Here is a 26,402-nt window from a genome sequence, read left to right as displayed (position 1 = left end):
TTACTTTCCTCCTCCCTCCCTTCTTTCCTTCCTCCCTCCTTCCCCTTTTCCTTCCTTCCTTCCTTCCTTCCTTCCTTCCTTCCTTCCTTCCTTCCCTCCCTCACTATTCCCTCCCTCCCTTTCTTCCTTCCTTCCTCTGAGGGTGAGGGTTTAAGTAAATGAATTTTCCTATTTCATTCTTTTGATTCCTGTTCCTTCATCCTCGTTCCTGTGTTCTTAGGGAAAGAGTGGCAATTGAGTTGGAAGACTTGATGCCTGAGGATTTAATGTTTTCCCCATTGTGATAATTGATGATTTTCCTGAGTCTGGCTACAGAAAGCCATTTCAGCATGCAGTTTGTTTTTATGTTCCAAAGATTCACCAAGAGTCACCAAAGATTAGGAACAGAATTCTTATAGTCTTCATTAATGCTTTTCTGTGACAAAATGGACAGCTCTTTCAGGTGGATGGGTGAAGGGTGGGGATGATTAATACCATGGAGAGCAAAAAGGAGAGGAAAAGAGAGTTTTAGAGATAGTATATTCTCTCCAGAAGTCATAGAACATGTACAAATAATGAGAGTTCTGAAAGAGGGACAGACCTGGCTAAGTATTGTGTCAGGGAAGTCTGTGATCTCAGGCTATTAAATATTACCCAGCTCTTTCTGGCTGTCATAATTCAAAACTGCAGTGACACCGTGGTAGCCGCAAGTGGTAATCCTGCTTTTGTGGAAAAGACTGAGAAGACAAAAGCGGGGAAAGATCAGAGAGCATACTGGGTTGAGATAAAGAGGTTATCTCACTTTTCTATGAAGCTTCGTAAAATACTCAGCGTGACCTCTACTGTTGGATAATGAATTTCAGGGAAGGAAAGTGGGGGAGTGTAGAGGTAAGGGGAGTAGTGGGTGGAGGAGAATGGGGGCCAGTGGTCACCATTTCCTGAATCTCCTGGAACCCAGCTAAAAGGACTGGGCAGAGTTGCATTAAACCTGATTGGGAAACTCTGCTTAATACATTAAAGAAACAACTTGCAGAAACATCGACCTCCCTTCCTTCCTCCCCCAAACAGTAATGAGTCCAAATTGCTAATAAAACATAAAAACTCAAAGATGCTGTGCATGGGCCATTTTTCTGAGCTGGTTATTTTTTATGTCAGTTTTCCCACAGCTGTGAGCATGCTATAACTATCAACTTACCAAATGCCCAAGTTTCAATGAAACTTAAAAAGAATGTATTTAGGAACTTTATAAAGAAGGTAGGGAGGAAAACAGACAGGCAAGCTCTATCATTTTTTTTCTTTCTTTTTGTAAGTAAGAGGAATTGGGAAGGATATGGGGTGGGGGAATTGCTGGAACTGATAAGTCTCAGCTACTAGCGGTTGAGATAAAAGATAGAAGATTTATTCTTCTCCTTGCAAAGCCATTATTCAAATTGTGTTCAGCCTGAATGGTGTCTGATAGAATCTCACACATGTTACTGTGAGTGTGATCTAACTTCTGAGGTTAACTTACCCAAGTAGAATTAAGGGGCAAGTCTAAAACACAAAGAAGAACACAGCGTGTTTCTTACACCTTAAGCAAATACAAAATCCCATATAAAGGCCATTCCACCCATGATGGATTGAATGGCCTTAACAGTCTAAGGAAATGTACTTTTTGCTGTCTTTTTCATTGCTGTCTCTCAAAAAATAATAAACATTCATATCTGGAAACGCAGGAACGTTGTTACAAGGAGCGATTGCCAAAAATTTAGGAACTAAACACGAAACGCATATTGTGGACGTGAAATTTGTACGTTATACCCGGAATTAGGAATTGAGTTCCATCACCCTGGGCCTCAGCAGCATCATTCAAGCTACAAAACACCTTAGGGATATTTAATGTTCTGTGCCCACTCCTTATAAATGTATATGACTCAATATCCCCAGTGAGTAATATGGCTGGCGGCCATACCACCTTCAGCTAAGCTCTCATAAGCTGAACCAGGCTGGGCTGTGTCCGTGTTCTTATGGGAGACCTCCAAAGAAACCCTGGAGGTGTCAGCGATGATTCAGTGGGTAGTTCCCTGCCTTGAGCTAGTCCCAAATCACATCTCTTTCCTGCTGTTAACGGGTCCTTTATATATGCAGGTGCAGATTTTTTTTTTTNGCAGCTTTTTTTTTTTTTTTTTTTTTTTGAGAATCAGCCCAAAACTTATTTGGCTTTTTAAAACAGATTTTAAAAATATAAAATAAAATTCAGGGTGTGGGAGGGTGGCCCCCAAAAAGGGAGAAGGAAAAGGAAGGGAGCAGCAGCAACAAGGGAGAAGTGATCCCTTGCAGGCCACGTTCTATTTCAGGAAATTCAGTGAGGCTCTTATTGGCCTGCATTTTGCACGGTGGTCACAAATTCTGCTTTGACTGAGTGGGGGCTATCAGTGACAAGATTTGGGGATCTGCTTTGAGGTGAAGTGTGATGCAAACATAGATGCTCTTGGGATCCTACAGAAAGTTTTGACTTGCCCATGAATGACCCACTCAACACAAATCCAGAAGATTTGCACAAACTCATTCAACGTTCTCAGATGCATGTTGTCCCTGGGTGGACCTGCTCAGTCCCAGGGCAAGCGCTGTATTGCCAGTCACAGCCATCAAGGATATGTAGTCTGCAGTGTGTCGTCTTATAAACACGTACCCTGTCCTTCTCGTGGCTTGAAACTTTTTGTTGTTGGCAATTAAAATGCTACTATGTCCCTTTCTAGAAGCTGTTTTGAAGGTGTTTAAGTTCTTATCGAATGTTTTGAGGTTTTTGGAGTAAAAAGCACGTGTTTATATGCAAGAGGAGCTGTGAATATATTTCCTTTCTTCAATTAAATACGTTCATGCTGCTTCTATCCAGGTTAAACGCAAGGATATGAATAAATCTGCCTAAATATTTTCTTTGGGATTGGAATCATTTTCTAAGTAAATCCCATTGGATGATAAAAAAAAAAAACAATAAAGAAAGACCAGAAAAAAGATGAAACAGTTTAAAAAAAAGAAAAGAAACCTTTTCAGTATTACAAGAGAAAAATTTGTTCCGTTTATTTGTAAACTTGCAAAATATTTCTAAGTTTGCAAATAAAATAAACAGCTTTCTATACAGTTGTTTTTGAAGTCACATCCAGCCTGTCTTCCTAAAATGACAGAGCCCAGGAAACAAAAACAAATAGCTCTTCAATAGACTTGAAATTAGCCCACATTTATATTTTTATTTGAGGGATGTGTTAGATTTTTAAAACACTGCAAGCTGCAAACGTTTAATTCTTATTAATAGAATTTTCTAAGCGTTTGTTTTGCCTTTAAAAAGAAAAACAGTTACGGAGTGCAAGATAATTAAAGGTTTAGAAACTTCACGTCTGCCTTGTACTCACATGAAGTTAATCATATGCCTTCTTGCATGATCTCCCCAGCCCTGAATATTGCATAGTCACATATAAAAATAAGACTTTTCCACAAAACACCCTGTCATGAGGTTATATCACATTTTATCACATTCATGAGGTGTCCTTTTCTTGGTCTAATGCCTGATCGCACTTTATACTGTTCCGTTTCGGTTAACCTTATTTGCTCACTTAAGGCTAAGAGATGTTAAGGAAACTAGTAAAAAGCATACCACATCTTTTCATTTGCAGAGAAGAAAAATCAGGGTTCTGCCTTCTAATATGAGAGGTCACATCATACCTTCCTTTCCATTGTCTGGGTTTTGAAAACATCTCTGGATACGTCAAGCTTTATTTCTTGTTTGGTAATCATTTGTATTATATATCTGTAACTACACAAAATAATGATGCAGATATGAAGGTAGAATTATAAAAATGCAAAACATCGCAACAGTCAGTGATACATTCATGTTCCCCCCTGAAGTGTGGCTACAAAAGAAAAAGTGTACGTACAATATAATCTTTAATACAACAGGGAAAGAAGGACAAAATACAAAAACCTAAACACAAAAGTTTACAAAGCACTAGGGTATCCTCTACACAGAGTTTGGGTGAAAACGGGCTTTATTCCCGTTAAAGTAATAGAATCATATAGTTAGGAAATATCCTGCTCTTTTTAGTTGATGATATGATTTCAGTCTAGAGGAGAATGAAATTATATTGTGGGGCCTTGAGCATTCTGAGGAATTGGGTCTGCCAGTGGCTGAGGATGTGAAGCAGCTTTGCAAATTCTCTGAAGTGCCCACATCCAGGGCTCTGTTACCTTTCCCCTTTCAGGGTCCAGAACCTTCTTTCTTACGGACCCTCGGAGGCTCAGGCCTTGGCCTCTACCCTGCCCTGCCTTGATATCCCATTTGGTGGTACCCTTACCAACGTGCAACTCAAGAAACACACCAAAACTGCACACCAGAGAGTTTTTAGGCAAGAACACCCCTGGCCTGAGGAACTAGGAATGTTCTCTTAAGGTAGAAAGCACTTGATCTGAGCCTTAAAGACGGTTTAGAACCCTGAGCCCTGGAAAATGTTTCAGGTAGAGGGACTGGCGTGAGCAAAGTTGTGGATGTAGGAAAGATCGGGATATACTGAGAGAAAGCAGACATGTCCAGTTTGGCTCTAGCCAAACCTTATAGGATACAGGTTGGTGAATAGTGGTGATGATTCCAGAAATACAGGATGCAATCAAATAACAGAAGAACATTTACTTCAATTAGCAATTGAGAGCTTGTTTTTTTTTTTTTTAATATTTATTTATTTTGCAAAAAAGAGTGAGAGAGAGAGAGAGAGAGAGAGAGCAAGCAGGGGGAGGTTAGAGAGAGAGAAGGAGAGAGAATCCCAAGCTGTCAGCGCAGAGCCCGACATGGGGCTCCATCTCCCACACGGCCAGATCATGACCTGAGCTGACCGACTGAGCCCCCCAGGAACCCGAGAGCTTGTTTTGAACAAGGGAATAAAGTTATCAAAGCCCTGTTATAGTGGTATCCTAGAAGAGAAAAAGAAGTCTGATGAAGTCTGTCCTATAGTTAATAGCATTACACCAGCACTCGTTTCTAGGTTTTTGTAAACGTGCCAGGGTTGATGAAGAAATGAACAGCAGCGGAGGCTCAGTGAGGGGTGTGCAGGGAATCCGTGTAGTATCTTGCAGCTCTTCTGAAAATCAGAAATCATTGCAAAATAGAAAGAAACAACAGCAAGACATCACTGTGGGACTTTATCTCCAGCACAGGATCCTCACATTAGGGGCATCAGGGGACGGTCTGGCTGTGGCCACAAGCCAAGCTCCTGGAACAGAGGATTTGTTGTTCTGCTCTAAGCTCTGAGGGTCTGTTTCCTGTGGCAAGAATCTTTGTTTCTGGAATTTCACCTGCTCTGAGGGTCTGCTGCTCCCTGTGTCCTGCTGAAAGGGTGTGCTTCTCAGCTGAAAGCCAGGGGCTGCCCTGAGGACCCATGCACTGGGCACGAGGCAGAGCCCCAGCTCCCTGGGCCTTCTTCTCATGCTTTCTGTTCTAGTTCTCCCTCCCTCTTAATGTCATTCTTAGTGTCCCCTGCCATATGAGATAGTAAGCAAAATGTTTTGGGGGCGCCTAGGTGGCTCAGTCAGTTGAGTGTCTCCACTCTTGATTTCAGCTCAGTCATGAGCTCACAGTTCGTGAGATCGAGCCCCGTGTCGGGCTCTGCGCTGGTGGTGTAGAGCCTGCTTGGGATTCTCTCTCCCGCTCTCTCTGTCTCTCTCTCTCTCTGCCCCTTTCCTGCTAGAGCATGGGCGTGCACTCTGTCTCAAAATAAATAAATAAAACTTAAAAAAAAAAAGAGAAAGTAAAATGTGTTTAAGACCATTTGGCACATATTTCAAGAAGTGTTTGAGTTCATTGCCTTTTATTTTATTTTTTTATTTCTGAGAGAGAGAGAGAGACAGCATGAGCAGGAGAGGGTCAGAGAGCAAGAGACACACAGAATCTGAAGCAGGCTCCAGGCACTGAGCTAGCTATCAGCACAGAGCCCGACATGGGGCTCGAACCCACAAACGGTGAGATCATGACCTGAGTCGGTTGGACACTTAACCAACTGAGCCACCCAGGCTCTCCAAGTTCATTGGTGATTTTAAGTGTATCTGTCTATTAAGACTGTCTTCCTGATTTTGGGATCCTAGGCGCTACTAATGTGTGTCTGTCATTGGAAATATTTTCTGCAGTCATGAATACAGACTAAGAGAAGCTGCCGGTTTATCCAAAAATAATATAAACACGTTTCATCCATGAATGCTTACTTGTATACAAAGAGTAGGGCACGAGGAGGTATGCAGCTTTTATGAGGTAGTTGTCTAAAGTTTGTTTTTAATTCTCTCTATCTCCCATGTGCCGTCTGAAAACCTGAGGATACACATCAGTACAAGTCAAAATAGCAGAAGTTCACTGGTACAGAAAGACTCGGCGTGTACATATTTATATGGTGTGTGTGTATTTTTTTCCATCAGTCTATAGGAAGCCTGCTTTTTTGATGAGGTTATAATTACGTTTCCTATAACCTGTTTTGGGTAACCTGTTATCTAAAAATGTGTAATGGTTCGCTTGAGTTACTTAGTGACATTCATTGCGAAATGAATTCGGACACTTCCTATTTAGAAACATGTTTCCTGCTTTCCACCATCTCTTCTCAAAAACATGAGGTTCTCTTACAGTTTGCTTTAGCATAAGCATAATTTGGATACCCTGAGTCAGTCTTAGATGTTGCTGGCTTCAGCTAGAAAAGAGTGATCCTAATTGTTCAGATTGTCTCTTTCAAACCAGGCAGAGAAGTCGAGAAAGAAGAATTGGGCCTTTCAGTTCTTCTGTGTTTTGTTTAACAGCAGCCCCAAAGGAAAAGCAAGGTGTGGTGGATTAGAGTGTGACTATGTCAGTCAACTGCCCTGGTTTGTGACTTGAATGCAGGGGCCAGCTGTGTGACCTTGGGCAAATGACTTAACCTCTCTGAGCTTGTGTTTCTTCATCTATGTAGAAAAACGGATAAGAATTGCAGCCACGGATTTGCTTTTAGAATTTAGGGAGATATTGAAGGTTAACTCTTCGCACGTTGCTCAGCATTTAGTAAAGACTTACTAACTTTTATTTTTATAATACTTCTTATTACACTTCTTGGCTCTTCCCTACCACAAAAGTTCAACTATATACCACTGAACTGTACATTTAAAAAAGGTTAAAATTGTCAATTTTATGTATGTTTTACTACAGTTACAAAAAAAAAAAAAGAGAGAGAGAGAGAGATCCAACCACCCCAGCCAACCAAACACAAAAATCACCTTCCAAAATAAAACAACATGCATCTAGGAGACCCAATAAGGAGAAAAGTTATATTATGGAAAAAACACTAAGATTCAGAAGATCTGGGATCTAGTTCACAACTCTGTGTTCTTGACCAAGTTATTATACCTTTCTGACCTCAGCTTTCTCCTTGGGAAGAGTTCGAGGAGGATTAAATGAAGTAACAGATTGCTTTACAGCGCGTATAAATTGGCATGATTGTGGCCAGAGCCTCTACTGCTTTTTATCCACTCCTCAGAACAGATCCAGGATGTTGTAGAGAACTACAGGAAAAGGGTCCTGTTCATAATGCATTTATTTGGTTACAAAAACATCAGGGCATTTAATAATGGAGTATGAAATAGGCTCTGACAAATTCTGATCGACAGAGTCTGGCCATCTTGACTCCGTTAAGGGGACGTGCCCTGGACCCCAGCTGTTGTTTCCATGGGCCATTTCCAGTGCCCCTTGACTGACCTTGTTCAGGGCACAACTGCCACTCCCAAGGGCCCAAGGCCAAGAACGAATTCAGGGAATTGAATCCACGAGAACCTCCCCACAACCCAGAGATCCCAGGCCTCCTGGGCTGCAATAAAAGCTCAGACTTGGGCATCAGACTCCTGGGGTGATGTTGAGTTAGTGACGCTTACCAGTTGACTTCAGTTTCTTAGCAAAAGGAAGAAAAGTTGGACTTTAAAATCTTCTTGGTCTAGCGCTCTACGAGGTTAACAAAGCACCTTGAAAATGTTAGAATATTTTTCTGCCTGTCCCTCCAAATTTAAAATGACTGTTGCAGCCCTTGGTCCCACAGACTACCGCAGTTACCTGCACCCCCGTGCTTTCCTTCATTGCTCTTTAGAAGTCATCTTCAGGGAAGAGACAGATTTATGCAGACCCAATGCCATTACATTTTAGGGAGATTTGGATTTACCTGGAATATAAGGATCCTCATAAAAACATCCACAGTTTGGCTTTTACATTTTAAAATACATTATTTGGTTTTTGAAATTTGGGTGGTGAATTTCTCAAGTCTTTCTCTCTCTCCCCCCCCCCCCTCTCTAATCCAGGGCGTCCTGGGCCCAAATTAATTGATATCATCACACATTCCAAAAGGACCTCCCATTTTAAACCTGTCCCAGGATACCTGTGTTCTCCCGAAAATATCTATTAGAAAACAGCTCTTACAACCTACTGAGCAGCCCACACTGGGACCGGCTGAAAGTGAGGAAAGCCCTCAAGCTATTAAAATCGCATGCATTCGTCAGGTTTATTGTTTAAAAACATGTCTCCGAATTTTCTTCTTAGTCTTCTCCCTGGCCTTTGAGACAAAAGAAGGTCTCCATCTAATGTCCATGGGTAATTTCAATTTTATCATTTTTGCTTAATCTCAAAATTGGTAATGAATAAAGCAGAATCCTTGTTGACAGAAAGTTTATCTCTTGCTCATAAAAGCTACCCTATATTTACCTGGGTGTCAGAACCATGGTTTAAGTCCCCCGTGAATAGCGACTGTAAAAGGGAAAGGTATCCAGGCAGAGGGTCTCTAAAAGATTTTGGCCCCATGCCTGGGTGGTTCCGTCAGTGTAGTGTCCGACTCTTGATTTCAGCTCAGGGCATGATCTCACGGTTCATGGAATTGAGCTCTGCATCAGGCTCTGTGCTGACAGTGCAGAGCCTGCTTGGGATTCTCTCTCTCCCTCCCTCTCTGTCTCTGCCCCTTCCCGCTCAAAATAAATAAATATACATTTAAAAAAAAGATTTTGGATCCAGGTAGCATTTTTTCTAAAACTCCTTTTGTTGCTGGCAAATAAAATCCTTCAGTGTTCTGCATTACAATAATTTCTGTCTTGATATTTACAACCAGAGGCAAAAAAAAAAAAAAAAAAAAAAAAAAAAGAGAAGTGTTAGCAGGAAGGTGATGGGGTGAAAGAGAAACTGTTCTCTCATTCAGCTGCCTCTCTGTGTTGCCTTTTTGTCCTTTCCTAGGCAGAACACAGCCACAAGAGTCACTGATTAGGTGATTTTTAACAAACGTGTACTCCTTGCTCCTCTGAAAGTGACTGTTGTACTTTCACTGACTTCCAGGAATCTCCACTGCCTCCTTCCTGGTTCTTTTCTCCCACCTCACCAGCTACCCCTCCTCTGCCCAGCGCTTCCTGGAAGAGTGTCCCGCATGACTCAGTTCTGACACTCACCCGTCTGTGGCTTTAAAGACAGTCAATCAGAATTGATTCCCAAGGGACGTCTTCAGTCCTGACCGCCCGCTGAGCTCAGACATTCCTACCTCTCTGCCTTCCTGATTTCTCCATCTGTATGCCCCTAGACACCTCAAATTTAACTTGTCCAAAGCAAAACTCTTGACCTTTTTTGAGCCATATGCAACACCAGGCTTCTTCATCACAGTAGCAGCAGCATTTACTCATCTGATGGGATTGAAAGTACAGTCATCCTGGATTCCTCGTCTTCCGGGCTCCTGTGGCCAACTCAGGTAGAGCGGCTGGCTCTCCCTCAATCTGTCCTAGCTCTGAACTCCTCCGCCATGTTGCCTGCTGCCAGCCTTCATCCCCACTGGATGCAAAATCTCTTCACTATCCTCCGAGCTTGAGTTCTTACTCCGGACAATCCATTTTCCATATAGCAGTTAATGCAATCACTCTAAAATAAAAATCAGATTATGTCAGTCTTTTCTTTAGACTTTCCAGTGGCTTCTCTCTGCCTTAAAATAAAAGAGAAACGCTGTTGTGGCCAGTGAGACCCCTCCCTAGCTCTCCCGCGTTCTGTCTTTCCCCTCTCCTCTTCCCTGCAATGGCCTTCTTTCTGAATAGGGAGGACACCTAGTCGTTTCTTGCCTCAGGGCGTTTGTCCAGGTTATTCTCTCTACATACCTCTTCCTCCGTGTCGACACGCGCACCTCCAAATTTCATTATTCAGTTCTCAGGTAAAATGCCATCTCTTTGGAGAGGACTTCTCTGAACACCTTATCTAAAAGACGCCACCATACCAACGTCCCTTCTCATCGCCCTGTTGTATTTGCTTTGGAGCCATTTTCACCATCTATAATTTTTTTATTTAATATTTAATATATATGACATCTATATTTTTTAAGTTTATTCTGAGAGAGACAAAGACAGCGCAAGTGGGGGAGGGGCAGAGAGAGAGGGAGAGACAGAATGCCATGCAGGCTCTGCGCTGCTCTCCTAGCACAGTGCCCACCATGGGGCTCGAACCCATGAAGCCACAAGATCATGACCTGAGCTGAAACCAAGAGGCCAACACTTTTTAACTGACTGAGCCCCCCAGGCGCCCCTCACCATCTACAAGTTTTTATTTGCTTGTCTGTCTGTTGGTTTATTGTCTCATTCCTCCCATTAGAACGATGGCTCCCTGAGGTCTGAGGCCTAGTTTGTTCTGTTTTGTGCTGTTTCTCTGAGATCTAGAACCAAAGTTTCAGCAGCATCCTTACACTAAGACATTCCCCTCCCATCTTCTGTCCCATAATTTAGGGCTTTGCATTTTCTTGAATTGTCAGCATGTACAATGGAGCAAAATTGCCTTTATCAGCTATATTCTTTTGTAAGATGACTTGAAACCAGTGAGGAACAAAAGGGTATCAGGAAATACAAAGAGAGGTCTTGAAAGGGGAGACAGATGGAAACAAAAGGATCTCAGTTTTGCTGTGGTTCGGCCAAGTCAAGAGATACCAGGTAAGGGGCTCAGTCAGTTGAATGTCCGACTTTGGCTCAGGTCATGATCTCATGGTTTGTGGGTTCGAGCCCCATGTCAGGCTCTGTGCTGACAGCTCAGAGCCTGGAGCCTGCTTCAGATTCTATGTCTCCCTCTCTCTCTGCCCCTCCCCTGCTCACACTGTCTCTCTCTCTCCCAAAAATAAAACATTTTTAAAAATTAAAAAAAATAGAGATACCAGGTAATGCTGTATAGCCTTTGTGAAAATAACAGAAACTTTGACAAATTAAAACGGCGCTGCCCCAAACTGTTATGAGGCCTTCTGGGCTCAAAACCATCTAACCTTGCAGAATTGTGCTGCCCTGCACAATTGTGCATCATGGAGACCACGTCATTTTGGAACAAGGAATACATACACCATACACTCGTGCACACAGCGGCCTCTCAGATTTGAGACAAGGAGAACTCTGGGTTTATCTCTGAGAAGTCATCAAGGGCATTTTTTAAAAAATCAAATGGAAAAGGCAATTTGCTGGCGATTACAGATTATTTATTTCTGAAAATAACCAGAACTTTAAAGAGGATTAGTATCCCAAGACTATTTCATTCAAAGATGAGAATCCTGAACAATGATCAGTATCTCTTTATTCTCCAAACGTGGGGCCGTTCCTCTTCCATCAACACAAAGCTTCTCCAAGCTACATCCATTGATGTAAAACTTCATGAGAGGGGCATGATGGCCTCTAGCTTAAAGGGTTGTGAGTGGCCAAAGAAACGCTTGAGCATCCTCTTCCGTTTCATCATCTCTGTCATTATTTTTCATGTTCACTGACCTTTGTGTCCCAGAACCTTCATACCTCTTGTTGAAGCATTATCTTCCCAGACACGCAGCACCTACCAAGATCTCCCCTTTTGTCTATTCCCTGGAATTGTGTGTGGTGTCTGTTTTAATAGTTTGTTTCAGTGCTACCGTGACTGTATTAATATGACAGAGACTTGGCCAAACAGAAATTATACAAGGACTATCACTGTAATTCAGACATTTAATTTCTACTTAGCAGTGGATGCAGCCCTTGATGACTCACAGGTCATGATCCTCATTCCCCTTCATCCATCATTCGAATTTTTGGGCTTGCAGAGGGCCTGGCACTTTCTCTTCTCAAGGGCTCATGGCACTTTACAAGGATAAAAGTAGAGGACTTCTGAAAAACTTAAAAACATCCTTTGGAGAAAGGGATGGGTAAAGAACTCTTGAGAAGGCAACCCCGTGCAGAATTCCGTAGCATTCCATAGTACACAGAACCGACAAGACTGTTTGATGTTCAACTAAAGTTCTAGAAGGTAACCAAGTTATGCCAAGGATGTGGTGGGCTTGTGCTGTGCATTGACTCTTCAGCTAACGCTGATATTTCTTTCCCTTCCCCAAAGCACCCTCCCCGTGATTGTCACATTAGGAGACTGGGAATATTGCAAAGTAAACATCTGGAAGCATTGATAGTAAACATCGGAGAGAAATGCCTTGCTAAACCAGCCGCAGGTCAGGAAACTCTAATCTTATCAGGGGTTCTGGGCCCATAATTCCATAGACCGTTTAAACGGTGTTCTGTTGCCGTGAATATGTGTTTTATTTCCATCCATCGTAGGCATCCTGTTTTGGAAAAGCCACTGTAGCCGATTTTTATAGGCCTGATAATTTTAGAGCAGATTACTATACTTTTTACCTTAGAAAATAAGATGTGAAAGAAGATCCCCACTCCTTTATAGCCTGAATTATAGGGAAAATATACACATATTTATATGTGTTTTCTTTTACCTATTAATTCATTCGTTTGTAAAATTTCTGTGACCACAGGATGGCCAGCTAGAATTCAGTCTTTCGTGAAGCGTTGTCTGTGGATCACTAGCATCAAAATCTCTAGGGAGTTTTGCTTTAAAATACATATAGTTGGGGTCCTCCTTGACTTTGACAATCTTTGAGGTAGTTCCTGGGAATCTGCATTTAATCTGTTCTCCAGAGATTCTCGGGTCCAGCAAATCTGAGGACCAGTGAGCTAGAAAAAGACCTAGGTCAGCAGAGTACAGTGCCAGGATTGGGGTCAGCCTTGCAGAGCATCAAGATTTAGCTGCATGCACTTGCTTTTCTTTACCTGTAAAAGAGCATAGTTTGAAATTTTGTACAAAGACAGCATGCTTTGTTTTCTTGGGGATTTTAAACCTGGGGTCCATGGTTAAAAGGAGAGGTCACAGTTTTCATTAGAATCTCAAGGAGACTTGTTGCTCAAGAAAGTTATGTTTCAACACCGGCTTAAAAGCGTGCTTTCCAATTTGGAAGGAGGGCTAAGCAAAAGGAATTGGGTGCTACGACTGGCCCAGGTGGTGCTTCGATCTCACTTTCCTTCCCCTTTCTCTTAATGTCAGAGGAATTCTAAAGTTTATGAAGAATGAGAAGGTTTGGCTCGTTGACTCCCAAACTTAAAGATGCTTTGGACATCATAATATTCAGTTTTCCCCTCAATGGAATGGAGAGGACGAGACCAAGCTATTTGTGAATCTTATAGTACAATACTTCTAGAAAGACAGACACCTACACCAGTGCCTATGAAAGTGTCCTGTGATCCTTCTCTTAAAGTGGAAAGCTCAATTTCAGCGTAAGGCAGGACCGACTGCCCTTTCCTACTCCAGAGTCTGGTGTCAGGACAGACACCACAGTCCTTCCTGAGCCTGGGAGGCCCCTAGAACCTGGACGTGGGCTTGGAAACCAAAGTATAATGTCAGCAGTTTTCCCTTTCTTTGCTTCCCTCTTATCAAAACCAACTTTGTGACTCAGGGGCTCTGTTAATAAAAACATAGATAATTTCATTTGGAAGGCCCAAGAGCTTCGGGTTTGGGGTTCACAAAAAAATTCCTCTCCTCCCCTCCGGGCACCAGTGGCGGAGGGCTTGCTCTCCTTGCAAACCCTCCGAGTAAATCAGTGTGGGGGAGCCTCTCTGCTCCGAGGACCGACCGGGAGGTCAGTAACTAAACACACACAGAGCCCCGCGGCGGGAGTCTCTGGGAAGAGAAACAAAACCGCAAATACAGTTCCTGACTTTAAGCCTTCCTTTTTATTTTTAATACGCTCAAACCCTCTTCAAATTCATTCTTACTTTTGTAGGTGGTTTTTTTTTTTTTAACTTATTTAAAGATGTCTAATAACAAAAACCACCAGTAGAGCGGATTTTCAGGGCTATCATCCCAACGAGTAAGTAGGTTTTTCAGAAAAATACTCGGCAAAGGGTGCTCAGGTTTTCCTGGGCGCGCGCTTTCCTCCACGTGAAATGAGGAGACCCACCAAGAAACAAGGAGCCTGGCCACCGGCGGCGTGCGGTCGCTGGGAGACCTATAGGTATTCACCTTGCAGCCTGAGCGCAGACCTTGGACCCGATGAGGTTTCAAGGAGGTGCTGGAGGCCAGGTGATCGGTGAGAGGCAGGCCACACCACCCGCTTGCCTGAGAGAGGTGACCGCCTGCATCTCTAGCTTCTTGACGTCATGCCATGAAAAGGCTTCATTCTCCGCCTCTGCTTCAGGCCTCCTCCTTCGGCAGATCTCTCGGATCAGAATCCTGAAGCTGAAAAGACCCCCATTCCGCATGCTGATCGCCAGGCCCCAGCCCACTGCTTCCTCCTGCCTGCACGGATTAGCCAGGTCCCAGGGGAACATCCGGCTCGTGGAAGGTGTTAGTGCACCGAGGGGTCACAGTCACATCCCTGCCTTGGGCGTCGGGCAACTTTTAGTTTATTCTCAGCTCCGCTGTGCTATGTAGACAGGTTACTAAATCCCAAGTCCGTTTCTCCATAATATGGGATAACGGGAGCGCCTACTTCATAGCGGATGGAGAGGATGGAAAGAAGTCCCGTCTATGGGACATCGAACGTCATGCTCGGCACAGAATATGTGCTCAATAAATGTAGGCTCATAATGAATAGTACGTATGCGTATATTCACATATATGTGAGTTTCTATGTCTGTATGCATGTGTGTATGTCTGTGTAGACATGTGTATACTGGTGTGTATGTACTCATACATTCACATGCATACATACCTATTTCTCTAAGACGTGTAGGATACTACAGAACTAGGAAAACTTCGTCAATATCTATACATTTTAAAAGAACGGATGGAGAAGGCCATAATCTTCATGTTTTATATAGAAAACAAATAGAATAGGGGAAAAATGGAACAACAAGCCGAGCGATGTGACAGAGAAGAAGGAAAGACTGGCGACAGGTAACACTTCCAAGGAAAAGCCCAGTCCATTGCAGCCAGCACCTCTCTTCCCCACAGCTGGCCACATAGACCTAAAGCTTCCCTCCCCATCATGTTACTAGTCCTGATGCTCATGAAGGCCGCAGAGAGTAGTGAATTCCCACCTGGGCCCAGATGACGAGAGGCACGTGGGGCCCCTACAGCTCAACATCTGAGCACAGGCTATAATTGCTGACCTGCACTTGCACAGCCCCAAGAGCAAGCACCTCCTTAAATTCTGAACTGCGCGCATCCTACCTGCTTCACCCAAGACTGGCCCGGTCACCACGCTTTGTCAAAGGGACCAGGAAGGGGGCATTTGGTAGATTACCTCTCTGAACCAAGGTTACTAGAGGCCTGTTTCTGTCACTTCCTTTGTGGGTCCACCTCTCCGGAGCAGGATTGCTCCTCAGCCAGTTCCGTTTGGCCCCTCTGCCATGTCCCAGCTCCACTCCACACCCAACATGAACTCATTGCAGTCTGGCAACACCGGTTTGATCCTGTCTACACCTTCACCTACACGTTGTTGAGCCTCCTGTCCTCCACCACTCTTCGGTGTGTAGATCCCACCCTGAGTTGTAGGGACTGCTAGTCAGAACCGACAGCACCATTGCTTTGGAAATGAATGAGTCCCAGTTTCAGCCCCCCTTCCCTGAGGGCACTGGGCGCCCCGACCTGCAGAATATTCGTTCCCCTTCCCCCAAGTTTCAGTTCACCTGGATGCTTCACGTAGGAAACTGGAGAAAACTGTCATGGTGTCAGCTGCTCTGATAAAAACCTCAGGTGCCCATTCTGGCAGGAAAAGGGGAGCAGAAGGAATCTAAGGGCCTTCAAGAAGGACTGGCATAGTGCGTGGATAGAGAAAGGCAACCAGGAAATGTCCTAGGATTCTCTTACTATTCTAGGTTTTCTAGTTTCCAGATCTCCAGGAAGCCACAGAAGAAAAAAATCTAAGGATGCAAAAGGGAAAGAGGACTTTGGGGAGGGAAGATATCCAGGGAAGACAGAGCAGCCTATGCTGCCAACACACTCCAAGCACAGTCACATTTCTTGAGGACCTACTATGTGGGAGTCAGGCACTTGCTAGGTGCTCGGGATGCTGGGACGGATAAGCCCAGTTCCTGCCCTGAAGAAGCTAGTGTCTCATGAGGGAGACAGGCATGGAAATAGGTACTTTCCATAACTGGCTAATTGCTGGAATAGAAAATGGTCCAGGATGCCTGGGAAGCCAGAGAAATGGACAGTCCTACCCCAGTGTGGTAGCCTGGGAAAGGCTTCGTGGAGAAAGTAGTGCCTGAGCTATGAAGAGTGGATTCATTCATTCACCATTCATTTATTCAACAAATATTCATTGGGTATCAACAGGCCTTTCAAATTTTTTTAATGTTTTTTTAATTTATTTCTGAGAGAGAGAGAGAGAGAGAAAGAGACAGCATGAGCAGGGGAGGGTCAGGGAGAGAGGGAGACACAGAATCTGAAGCAGGCTCCAGGCTCTGAGCTATCAGCACAAAGCCCTATGCGGGGCTCGAACCCAGGAACCATGAGATCATGACCTGAGCCGAAGTTGAACACTTAACCGACTGAGCCACCTAGGCACCACCACCCTCCCTTTATTTAAAAAAATTTTTTTAATGTTTCAACGGGCCTTTCAGATACTGCAATAAGTTTGAATGATACGATGACATACTTTTCGGGGGTTTTTTAATAACATATATGTTATAACGGAGAAGTTAGGGGAACATGCCATGAGTAGGCAGCATCACTGATAATATTTTAGGGCTGATCAAAGGGCTCTCATAATCTCTCAAACCTACCCCTAAGTTCCTGATGCCTCCACCATTAGAGATGCATTCCTTTGTCTGAGTCACATTTAACATTGCCACTTCAGAACTTTACAAGTAGGTTTGGCCACAGCAGAGGCCAGCAAGCTGCCTGAGGGGACTTGGTGCTGGGCCTGGGGTGTATGGGTTGCAGTAGGTACAAACAAAAGTAACCAAGGGCTGACCGGTCTCTCCTCCCCGGGAGTGCTAGGAGTTGGGCTTCATAGGCCCAGCCATGTAGACCAGCTGATCCCGCCGGCACCCAGTTAGGATGCTTGCTGCACAGGTTCACCCCGACAGCCCCTCAGCCTCTGTCCACTGTGAAAACATGGGACACCCAAGTTGAAGGGAAGGCTGAGTGACACCACGTGGGTGTGCAGTGGTCTGTGACGGGAAGGGTCGCTGGAAGCAATTTGCAAAGGAGGCCTTAGAAAACCACCTGGACGGTTATTGTAAATTAAAAAAGGAAGAGATGCCACTTTTTTCTGAATAATTTTTAATACTAGGTTTATGGCTGGGTACATGTGATAGTCATTACAGCTTATTTAACTCTGAAATTATCTGGCCCCTCAAACTCCACTGGGACTGAAGGAATCATGGGTCAAATTTTAAAAACAACGTCTGAAAGAAGATGATATGCCTTTCCTTAAGGAGAATAAATTCAAACCTATAAGAGAGAGAGAAAGAAAAAAAGCTCTCTCTAGGAAGGATCTCTGCCGTTTCTTGTATTTGCTGTGTGCTTTCAGGGGCTTGAGCTCAGAAATTCACCCAGGCCCACAGTTTACTTTAGTCGGCCCTTGCGCCCTTCAGTCCTGCCATCCACGTTGTGCCTTTTCTCGTGGGTTGCTCTGGAGGTGGTCCAAATCTGTTCTGAACTCTGAGCTCAAATCTCAGAGGCTTCTAGTTCTTCGGAGCCGAACATTTCATCAGGAGCCGGGAGTATGGGAGTGAGTTACACAGAACAGCTGCGCGCGGTACCCACCGCCCTCTCCCCAAGGATGACACGTTCGGAAAGGAGGGTGTTGCAAGCATTCCTGAGCAAGCCAGCTAATCTGAAGGCCTAGCCTGCTGGCCGGGAGCTACTTTTAAGAAGGCTCCCGCTGGAATTACAGCATCTCACAAGCGCTATCTGCAAAGCCCTCCATCTTTGGAAGAGCGGCTNGGGGTGGGGTGGGGAGGAAGAGGCAATGAACTAGAGGGCCAGATGGGTGAAAAAGGAAGCTCTGGAGTTGGGGGCAATTTCCTTTTGGGAACAGGATATTCTCTATCATTAGCTGCTCACAGGAAGGAGAATGGGAAAGGAGGGTTTCTTTTCAAGTGGGGGGAAACCCAGCAGCCAGGGAACATGCCTGGTTTGGAATGGCAGGGACGGGCACTTGTGTTTGGACGGGCAAGTGCAAATGTAAACACTCAGACCCCTTTGAATTCTGAAATTGTTTGCCACTCAGGCCAGCACTCCAAGGAAGTTTTACTGGAATGTCAGTGTGTCCTGGCACATTGTCGCGTTAGAGGCATCATCGTCAGGTACGGGGCTCTCAGAGTCTGGCTGGGTTAAGAGAAGGTCCGAACCCATTGGTCGTTACCACTCACCGATCAGAGGCACACTCGCCATCTTGGAACCTCTTGGCCCCTTCCTCCTCTTCGCAGAAGCAGAGATGCTGTGTTTCATAAGCTGTGCCTGGCTTTGGCCAGAGCTGTCATCTCCTGTGTCACTTAAACAAGAAAGCTACCTTTCTATCATCTTTATCTATGGCACCGGATCCGTTTTACCTACTTCACTGGAAAAAAAAAAAAAAAAGGCAGGGAACCTCTTCCTGGCAACTGAATCCTGCCCCCATGATGCCGTATAAGAAAGATCCTAGACAGAGCATTTTCCCATTGAGGTGACAGGAAGATGGCCATTTGGAAAACTACCGCGTATCCATTTTGATATGCCTAAAATAATAACGTAAAGAAAACATTTAAATATGAAAGGTAAGGTGAGGATGGGGGAGGGGGTGTTGTAGGGAGAAGGCGAAAGCAAAGTCCTTAGCTTTATATTAACCATCATGGTCAATGGCTCTTACGAAAGGGAGACGGCAGTTTATATAAAATCTTGTCAACCTACCTCGAAGTGGAAAGGCTCGTAGGAGTGATTGAAGAGTTTGTTTTATTTATTCCCTGCATCAGAAGAAAAATCAATAGCTGCTTGGCGAGTCAGACGTAAATGAGTTATACAGGCCACTGACACGGTGGACCAAACTTTATAACAACCACATTTGCCGCTGTCGGGCCATAGGCCTCAGTGGCGCCAGCTGTAATTACGGCTGATCACCTTTAATTCAGAGCTGCCTGCCTTGATAAAGGTGTCACTGCAGCAACTGTGGCATCAGCATCAATTGGGGATGTCATGCTCCAGGCGGACGGCTGGAGAAAGCTCTTCCCCACCCCAGCCCCCAGGGTCAGGCGGATGGCTGGGCAAACCTCGCTTTTTAACTCTTCCCCTGAGTGTGAGTGCGGCAATATTCCCCAAAGCTGTGATTTAAATCCCAAGGGACTCAGATTAACAGCCCTGTCCCCCGCAGCAGAGATCTTTAATACACGGAGATTTCTCTGAAGGCAGAGTTCAGGAGTTGGGATCCTCTCTGCTTGGCAACGGGAGATGAAGAGACAAATGTTCGAAGCACTTGTACAGTGCACGGGTCACAAAACCGAGGAGAGGCAATAGACTCTGGCAAGGGCTATGATTATTTTTTGAAAAAAACAAAAAACAAAAAACAAAAACCCGAACACCAAAAAACAAACCTTGCACCCCCACGCCTTTGTTCTGCTTTTGTGGTATTTAAAAAAAAAAATTCTAGTGAACTTCCCATTTTTTTAAAAATTACTTTTCTTTTTTTCTTTTTTAAGGAGGCTTTGAAGGGTGAGGGGAAGATTGAAGGGAGAGAAGGTAGGGTTAAAAAGTCATGCTAACATAGCAGCAAGTGCCTGGACTGTTCTAGGTAAAGTCCTGAGCAGAGGTGTGAAGTGAGGGATAGGATCTGCCGGTAAAAGTGCTTCTCTGCTGTTAGTGAAGGGTGATGTTTGACTCCCTCCACCCCCCCTCACCCCCCCAGGCTGGTTCATCCTCACTCTGTAATTAAAGGAGAGACGCACATAATGTTTGTTCTCCCTGTATCCCTTTAAATTCACAGGCAGCCCCACCTGCACCGAAAGCTCCANNNTATGTGGATGGACCTGTTTTAAATCCCTCTTCTTTGGACGGCTCACCTGAGAGTGGAGGGCTAACCTCAGAAAGACAAGCTTCGTGTTTCTCGACTGGGGGCCTTTTCCCTTCCGCCCAACACGGGCTGAGCCGAGAAGCCACTGTGATTTCCCACTTCTTGATGGCTTCAGACACAGGCGCGTGTTTGGCCCTGAAGTGGGTTTGCCCTTGCTGACAGGGAGGTCAGATGCGAGAAATCTCTGGAGGAGGGCTGGTGGTTGGCATCCAGCAACAGAACACCCCATCCAGCTCCAGGAAAAAAAAAAAAAAGAGCCTGAGCAATGGAAACCGTGTCACCTGGTTCTGAAGGAAAGCCTGGGCCGGGGACTTGTCTTGGTTATTCAAGCCCAGTGCTCCCAACCTGACGCCNTAACCAGCGTATTGTGTTTAAATCGGAACCAGTGGACCCCCAACCACAGAACCCCGGTCCCTCTCTGAGTCGGAGGCAGCTGTCCGGCCATCCCCAGGCGGCACTGTTTCCCCCTCTGTTTACTCGTTTCTAAGGGCAATTGCACCACGAAGGCTCCCTGAGTCTGGAACTCGGCCTGGGGCTGTTTTGGTTACATTGAAGTTTTTGCTTCAGTTCTGCCAGATTTAAATGGTGACTTCACCAGCACTGAGCTAAAAAGGAGAAGGGGGAGGAGGGTGAGCCCAGGAGAAAGAGCGAGCAAGTGAGCGAGCCGGAGGGAGAGAGCCAGAGCTAGGCGCAAGAGAAGGGCCAGCGCATTACATCATCGCTTGGCCTGGAATCAAGTGGGAAGGATATGACTCACTCAGGCTAGTTAAGCTTTGGCTCAAATTCTACACACACTCATTCCAGAGCTCTCATGTTCTGCACCTCAGGAGGGAATTCAGCCTCAGTGATGTCCATGAGGTTTGTTTTTAATTTTATTTTCTTTTTCCCCGATTTTATAGAATTTTTTTTTTTTGCCCCTGCCGCCTTCTTTCCTCCAGTCTTCGTCCCCCTCCTTCTCTTCTTTTTCTTCCCCTTCTCCCCTTTCTGCCCGGCTTTGTTTCTCCTCTTCTTCCTTCTCCTCTTTCCCCAGCCCCTCCGCTCCTCTTCTCACCCGGAGAAGGCACTTCTTTTCACTTTGATAAGAGTTTTTGTTCTAGCACAGCGACCTGAATGAGTTGAACCGAGGCCGGGGTTGGGCAAAAAAAAAAAAAAAAAAAAAAAAAAAANGGGAAGGAAGGGGGGGGGGGGGGGAAAAAAAAAAAAAAAAAAAAAAAAAAAAAAAGCAGAGGAAGCCAGAGCGACAGGAGCAAAGAGGCCGCAAATAAAAAGCGAAGCGAGAAAGAGCAAACTCAACTCGGGCGAAGTTTCTTTGCTGCGGTGTCGCTCCTAATCGGAGGAGACAGGGAGAGAGTTAAAATGCAGGAACCAATCGCTTCAATGGTGATGTAATGCAAGAACCGCAAGGTAGTTAAGTAATGTGAGAGCAAGGGGGTCAGGGATGCAAAGCATTTACCTGCTCTCAAGGGGTTTTCAGTTTATTATCAATTGCAGTGACTGTAACTGGCTTCAGACTGCAATCTCTAATTATTCACAGACGCCCCTTTTTTATCTTCTATTATTAAAAGTAAAACTATATTATGGTATTTTAAAAAAACATGATATTATCACAGCTGTGTATTATTTTCCACCAGGATTCTCTCTCGGTCTCTCTCTCTCTCTCTGTGTGTGTTTTAAATGGCTCAAAACGGTTGTCTTTTCAGAAAAGGTCGAAGTGAAGTGACGGGGTGTAGGGGGGGTGCTTTCTGAGTGTAACTGGTGAATTGCAAATGCCTGGAAAACGATGTGGTGTGCTATTGCATTTATTATTAAGAATAGACTGCAGGCTTTTACAAGAATAGATGCCGAGCCTCCGAGGTAGCTGCCGTCTTTTGCCCATTATTTCAGCTCGTGTGAACAGCGACTGTGCATTTGCCTGAGGATTTTAACTTTCTGTTGGTTTATGTGACAACTTAATCCCGCGCTATCGCTGGGACTTCTGTGTTCTTGAATTAATTTTAAGGTGATGTGCCGGGGTTGTGGGAGAGATGATGAAAACTTCCTGATTGATTTGTCTGGCACCAGCCAGTTAGTGTTGGCGAGTCAGAAATTAACACTAAATAAATGGGGAGAAGGGCAAACGATGGTGTTCTGAATGCTTTAAGGATCTTGTGTGCCCAGAGAGAGAGGGAGACTTATATTGTGAAAATTACTACCACATTTCTGTGTGTTTCATAAAATATATTTAGTGTTGTGATGCACTGCTCAGGCTGAGAACTTTCTGAGACCATCCAGCATCATTAACATAGTTACTGACCGAAGCCCTAGAGACCCGGCCCCACAGAGCAGTCCTGACTCCTGGCTACTCCAGAACTTCTCTTTGCTCATTTCGCTGTGGTCGTCATACAGGGAGATGCATAATGAGGCATGGGGCACATGCCAGAAAGGTGTTTATGCTTATTTGTTTAATGCATGCTTTGGATATAATTGATTGTGACTTTTTAAGAGTCTTCCTGCCTCTCTCCTGTTTTGGGCAGCGACAGAAGGGGCAGGGAAAGTAGAGGTAATTTGTGGAAGAAACAGCATGGTGTGCTGGAGGTCAAGAGGCCTGAGTGCAAATCCTGATGACCTTGAGCAAATCACTTAAAGCATCTGGGCTTCATTTGAAAATGAAGGAGCAAACAAGGTGGGCTGGCAGCCCCTCCCCCACGTGTGGAACCAATCTGAGATGGTCTCTGAAGTCCCTTCCAGCTGGAGAGTTCTGTGTCTGTGTCTGTGTCCATGGTCTGTAAAAGTTTTGCTAAAAGGTATTTGGCATAGCCTTTCAGAGAGAAGTACATTTGAATTCAAGATGCATTAGTGCCTTAAATGAATGGAGGGGAGTGAGGAAAAACATGTCTTTCTCCACTTTGAAGATTGTTTTTTGTGTTCGCTTTTTGGCATGATGATTCCTCTTGTGAAAGTATTAGTTTTCAGATGCTACCTGCAAGGAGTCCTCTAAGAGGGATAATTAGGTAGGTGAGTCTGTCAGAAAGAGTGGCAGAATAGCAAGGGAGAAGTTACTGATCCGGTTCATCTTTCTGAAAGATCCTGCACGTTTCCCAGATGCATAAAATGGTGCTAAAAATGCAGGAGACATTTATGTTTCATTCACTCATAATGATGCAGGACAGTATTTGTAATGAATTTATTCCCCCAAAAGATTACATGACTCCTTGATAAGTTTCAGTAATTTTATTTAAAATTCTTTATTTTATTCTTTATTTTTTATTTTTGAGAGAGAGACAGAGAGACAGAGTGTGAGCAGGGGAGGAACCTCTACAGGGAGAGGGAAACACAGAATCCGAAGCAGGCTCCAGGCTCTGAGCTGTCAGCAGAGAGCCCGACGCGGGGCTCGAACTCACGAACCTCGAGATCATGACCTGAGCCGAAGTTGGACACTTAACTGACTGAGTCACTCAGGCATTCCTAAAAATTGTTTTTAATGTTTATTTATTTATTTTGAGAGAGAGAGAGATAGAATGAGCAGGGGAGAGGTAGAGAGAGAGGGGGAGAGAGAATCCCAAGCAGGTTCTGTGCTGTCAGCCCAGAGCCCAATGGGGGTGAGGGTGGGGCTTGATCTCATGAACTGTGAGATCATGACCTGAGCCAAAATCAAGAATCAGACGCTTAACCAACTGAGCCACCCAGGCTCCCCAGTTTCAGTTATTTTAACACAAACTCAAGTTTTTAGTTGAGATTGAAGGCTACATTTTAAAACTTCAGAGAACATGAAAGGCAAAACTTTTGTGCTTCTTAGAAAGATGATTTTCCCAAACAATATCCCCATTCTTCCGCCAAATTCCAGGGCCATGGCCTTATTGTAACGTATTTATGGACCAGGCTTCATTGTGCATAGGGGGAAGGATGCCTATCTGGGGAGAAAATTATCCAGAGCTGAAACAAAACCACTGCTGAAGGTTATTAGTCATTGTGCAAAGTTTGATGAGTGCCAAATGCGTACTTGAGACTCTTCAGGAATAAAGAGGACATGATTTCTTTTTTTAGAGCATTACAATCTATGTTGACTTGGCCCGGAGCTGTTCACCCATAATCAGAAATGTCCTGCTTATGACTGACGGGGGGCAGGGCAAGGAGCATGAGCCCAGCCGAGCTCTTGGGTCAGAGGAATATTGTCTCATTTCACCCCAGGGTGGCCCGAAAGGGTAAGAATCGAAGAATCATCACCTCCACTGTCTGGAGATTGTGTCGTTTGAAGGTTTTGTTTTGATTATTGTTTTTGTAATTGGCACTTTTATTGAGAGAATTGTAGACTTGCGTGAATTTGTAAGAAGTAATACAAGTGATCCTGTGTACCATTGCTCAGTTTCCCCCAATGGTGACATCTTACAAAACTATGGTAAATATCACAGCCGGAATATGGCCATTGTTGCACTGTCCTTATTCAGTTTTTCCTGGTTTTATTTGTTTACGTGTGTGTTGTTGTTGTTTTTTAATGTTTTATTTATTTCTGAGAGAGAGAGAGAGTGTGATCAAGGAAGGGTCAGAGAGAGAGGGAGGTACAGAATCCGAAACAGGCTCCAGGCTCTGAGCTAGCTGTCAGCACAGAGCCCGACACAGGGCTCAAACCCACGAACCACGAGATCATGACCTGAGCCGAAGTTGGACACTTAACCGACGGAGCCACCCAGGCACTCCAATGTGTGTGTTTTTTTTTTATCAGTGTGCAAACTGAGGGTCGGACAAGCTCTGACCGCTTGAGCTCACTCCACATGTCTGCGCTTGTCAGTGGAGACTCTTGGTGACATTGTCTGTGTTTTACATTCTTTTGGGGCATGGCCTGAATGGCAGCTTTGCTCTCCACAGGGGTCCCTGGGACCATGCCTCACATGTTAGCAGGTGAAGGGGGAGGCCAGGCAAGGCTTTTACAGCACAAAAGAAGAGGCACAGACGTGTTCCCTCCGTATGCAGGCACGGAGCTGAGAAATGCCCACTGTCTATACCTAAGCTTAACCCCAGCCAGTGCTAAACTTGGTGTTCTTCCTCTTGCCCTCTCATCCCTGCCCTGGTGGATACATTGTAGCACCAGGGGTCAAGCATCTATTGATCAGAGAAGTAGCACAGGGTTTCCTGAAAAGAGCTTGGCCTTTGGAGTCAAAAGGCCTGTGTTCAAATCAGGCTTCCACTTACTAGCCATGTGACTTTGGCAAGCCACTTAAGCTCACTGCGCCATAGTTTCTGTCTCCTGTGTAAAATGAGGGTAACCATACCTACCATGTGGGTTGTGAGGGGTGGAGATCTGCTTTAAGGCACCCAACTTGCAGTGGGATCATAGGAAATAAGTCTTAGCTGTTACTACAGTAATAATGACAGTAACCACCTTCAGACTCTAACTGGGCCGCTTGCACGCACATCACTCAGCCTTCTTCCTTCCCTAGCCTGCCTTCCCCTATGCTTCTTTTCATCCAGAAAAGCAAGCAGGTCTGAGATCGTGTCAGGTAGGAGAGACGGAAAAGTACCATTGGGATTCAAGCGAGTTGAGGACTTGCAAACTCGCGGCGCCCTGAGTGGAGGGAGAGATGAAAACAAGGGAGGTTGGGAGGAAGACTTCCGCCCTCATTCATGTTCAGCTGTGGCTTTGTGAATGGGAAATGAAGTGTAATGGAGGTGGGGGATTTCACTCCTGAGAACTGGATTCCATTCTTGGCTTGAATAAGAGATTTAAAATAGCGAATGTATGCAATGTGTATCTTGAGTTGGGCGAGGCTGCCTCTTAAGCTTGCTACCTCCCCTCATGTATATTCTTTGGTGGTAAAATGGTGTTTGGAGACCAAAGGGAAGGGGATTTCAAAGGTGGCAGTTGGAAAAGTATTATGATGGCGAGATTCATGGAATCGTGTAGCAGTAACGGGGTTCAGAACATTACATCAGGGCCCCATGCTGGAAATGCACCCCAGGCTGTTTCAAGTTGCACGATAAAAATGTCGTCTCACATTTTATTTAGTTCTGTGTTGGTCAGGAAGGCGAGGTCAACATTAAGAGGCAGAGATTAGTATGGACCGATGAGAGAGAATGAGCACTGTCATCTTCCTGATAGAAAGTTAAGATGGGCAAATCTGGAACTGTACTTGAAAAGAAGAGGAG

The 26,402-nt window shown here is 44.7% G+C and overlaps 1 protein-coding gene across 6 annotated transcripts in view; it reads left to right on the top strand.

Annotated features, from left to right (window-relative positions):
* Nucleotides 1–26,402, top strand: part of CREB5 (cAMP responsive element binding protein 5) — a 492,421-nt gene that overhangs the window by 336,929 nt on the left and 129,090 nt on the right. Inside the window, exon 1 of one of the 6 annotated variants that reach the window (XM_077775427.1) lies at nt 21,066–21,140. The exons of the other annotated variants lie outside the window; for them this stretch is intronic. Coding sequence (XP_077631553.1) covers nt 21,094–21,140 — 47 coding nt within the window. The 5' untranslated portion in view covers nt 21,066–21,093. Of the gene's footprint in view, nt 1–21,065; nt 21,141–26,402 lie in introns of those variants that run through there. 6 annotated transcript variants of the gene reach the window in all.

Source organism: Crocuta crocuta, unplaced genomic scaffold (assembly GCF_008692635.1).
Source record: "Crocuta crocuta isolate KB4526 unplaced genomic scaffold, BGI_CrCroc_1.0 scaffold197, whole genome shotgun sequence".
Classification (NCBI taxonomy): Eukaryota; Metazoa; Chordata; class Mammalia; order Carnivora; family Hyaenidae; genus Crocuta; species Crocuta crocuta.
This window is presented reverse-complemented; position numbering and strand designations above follow the sequence as displayed.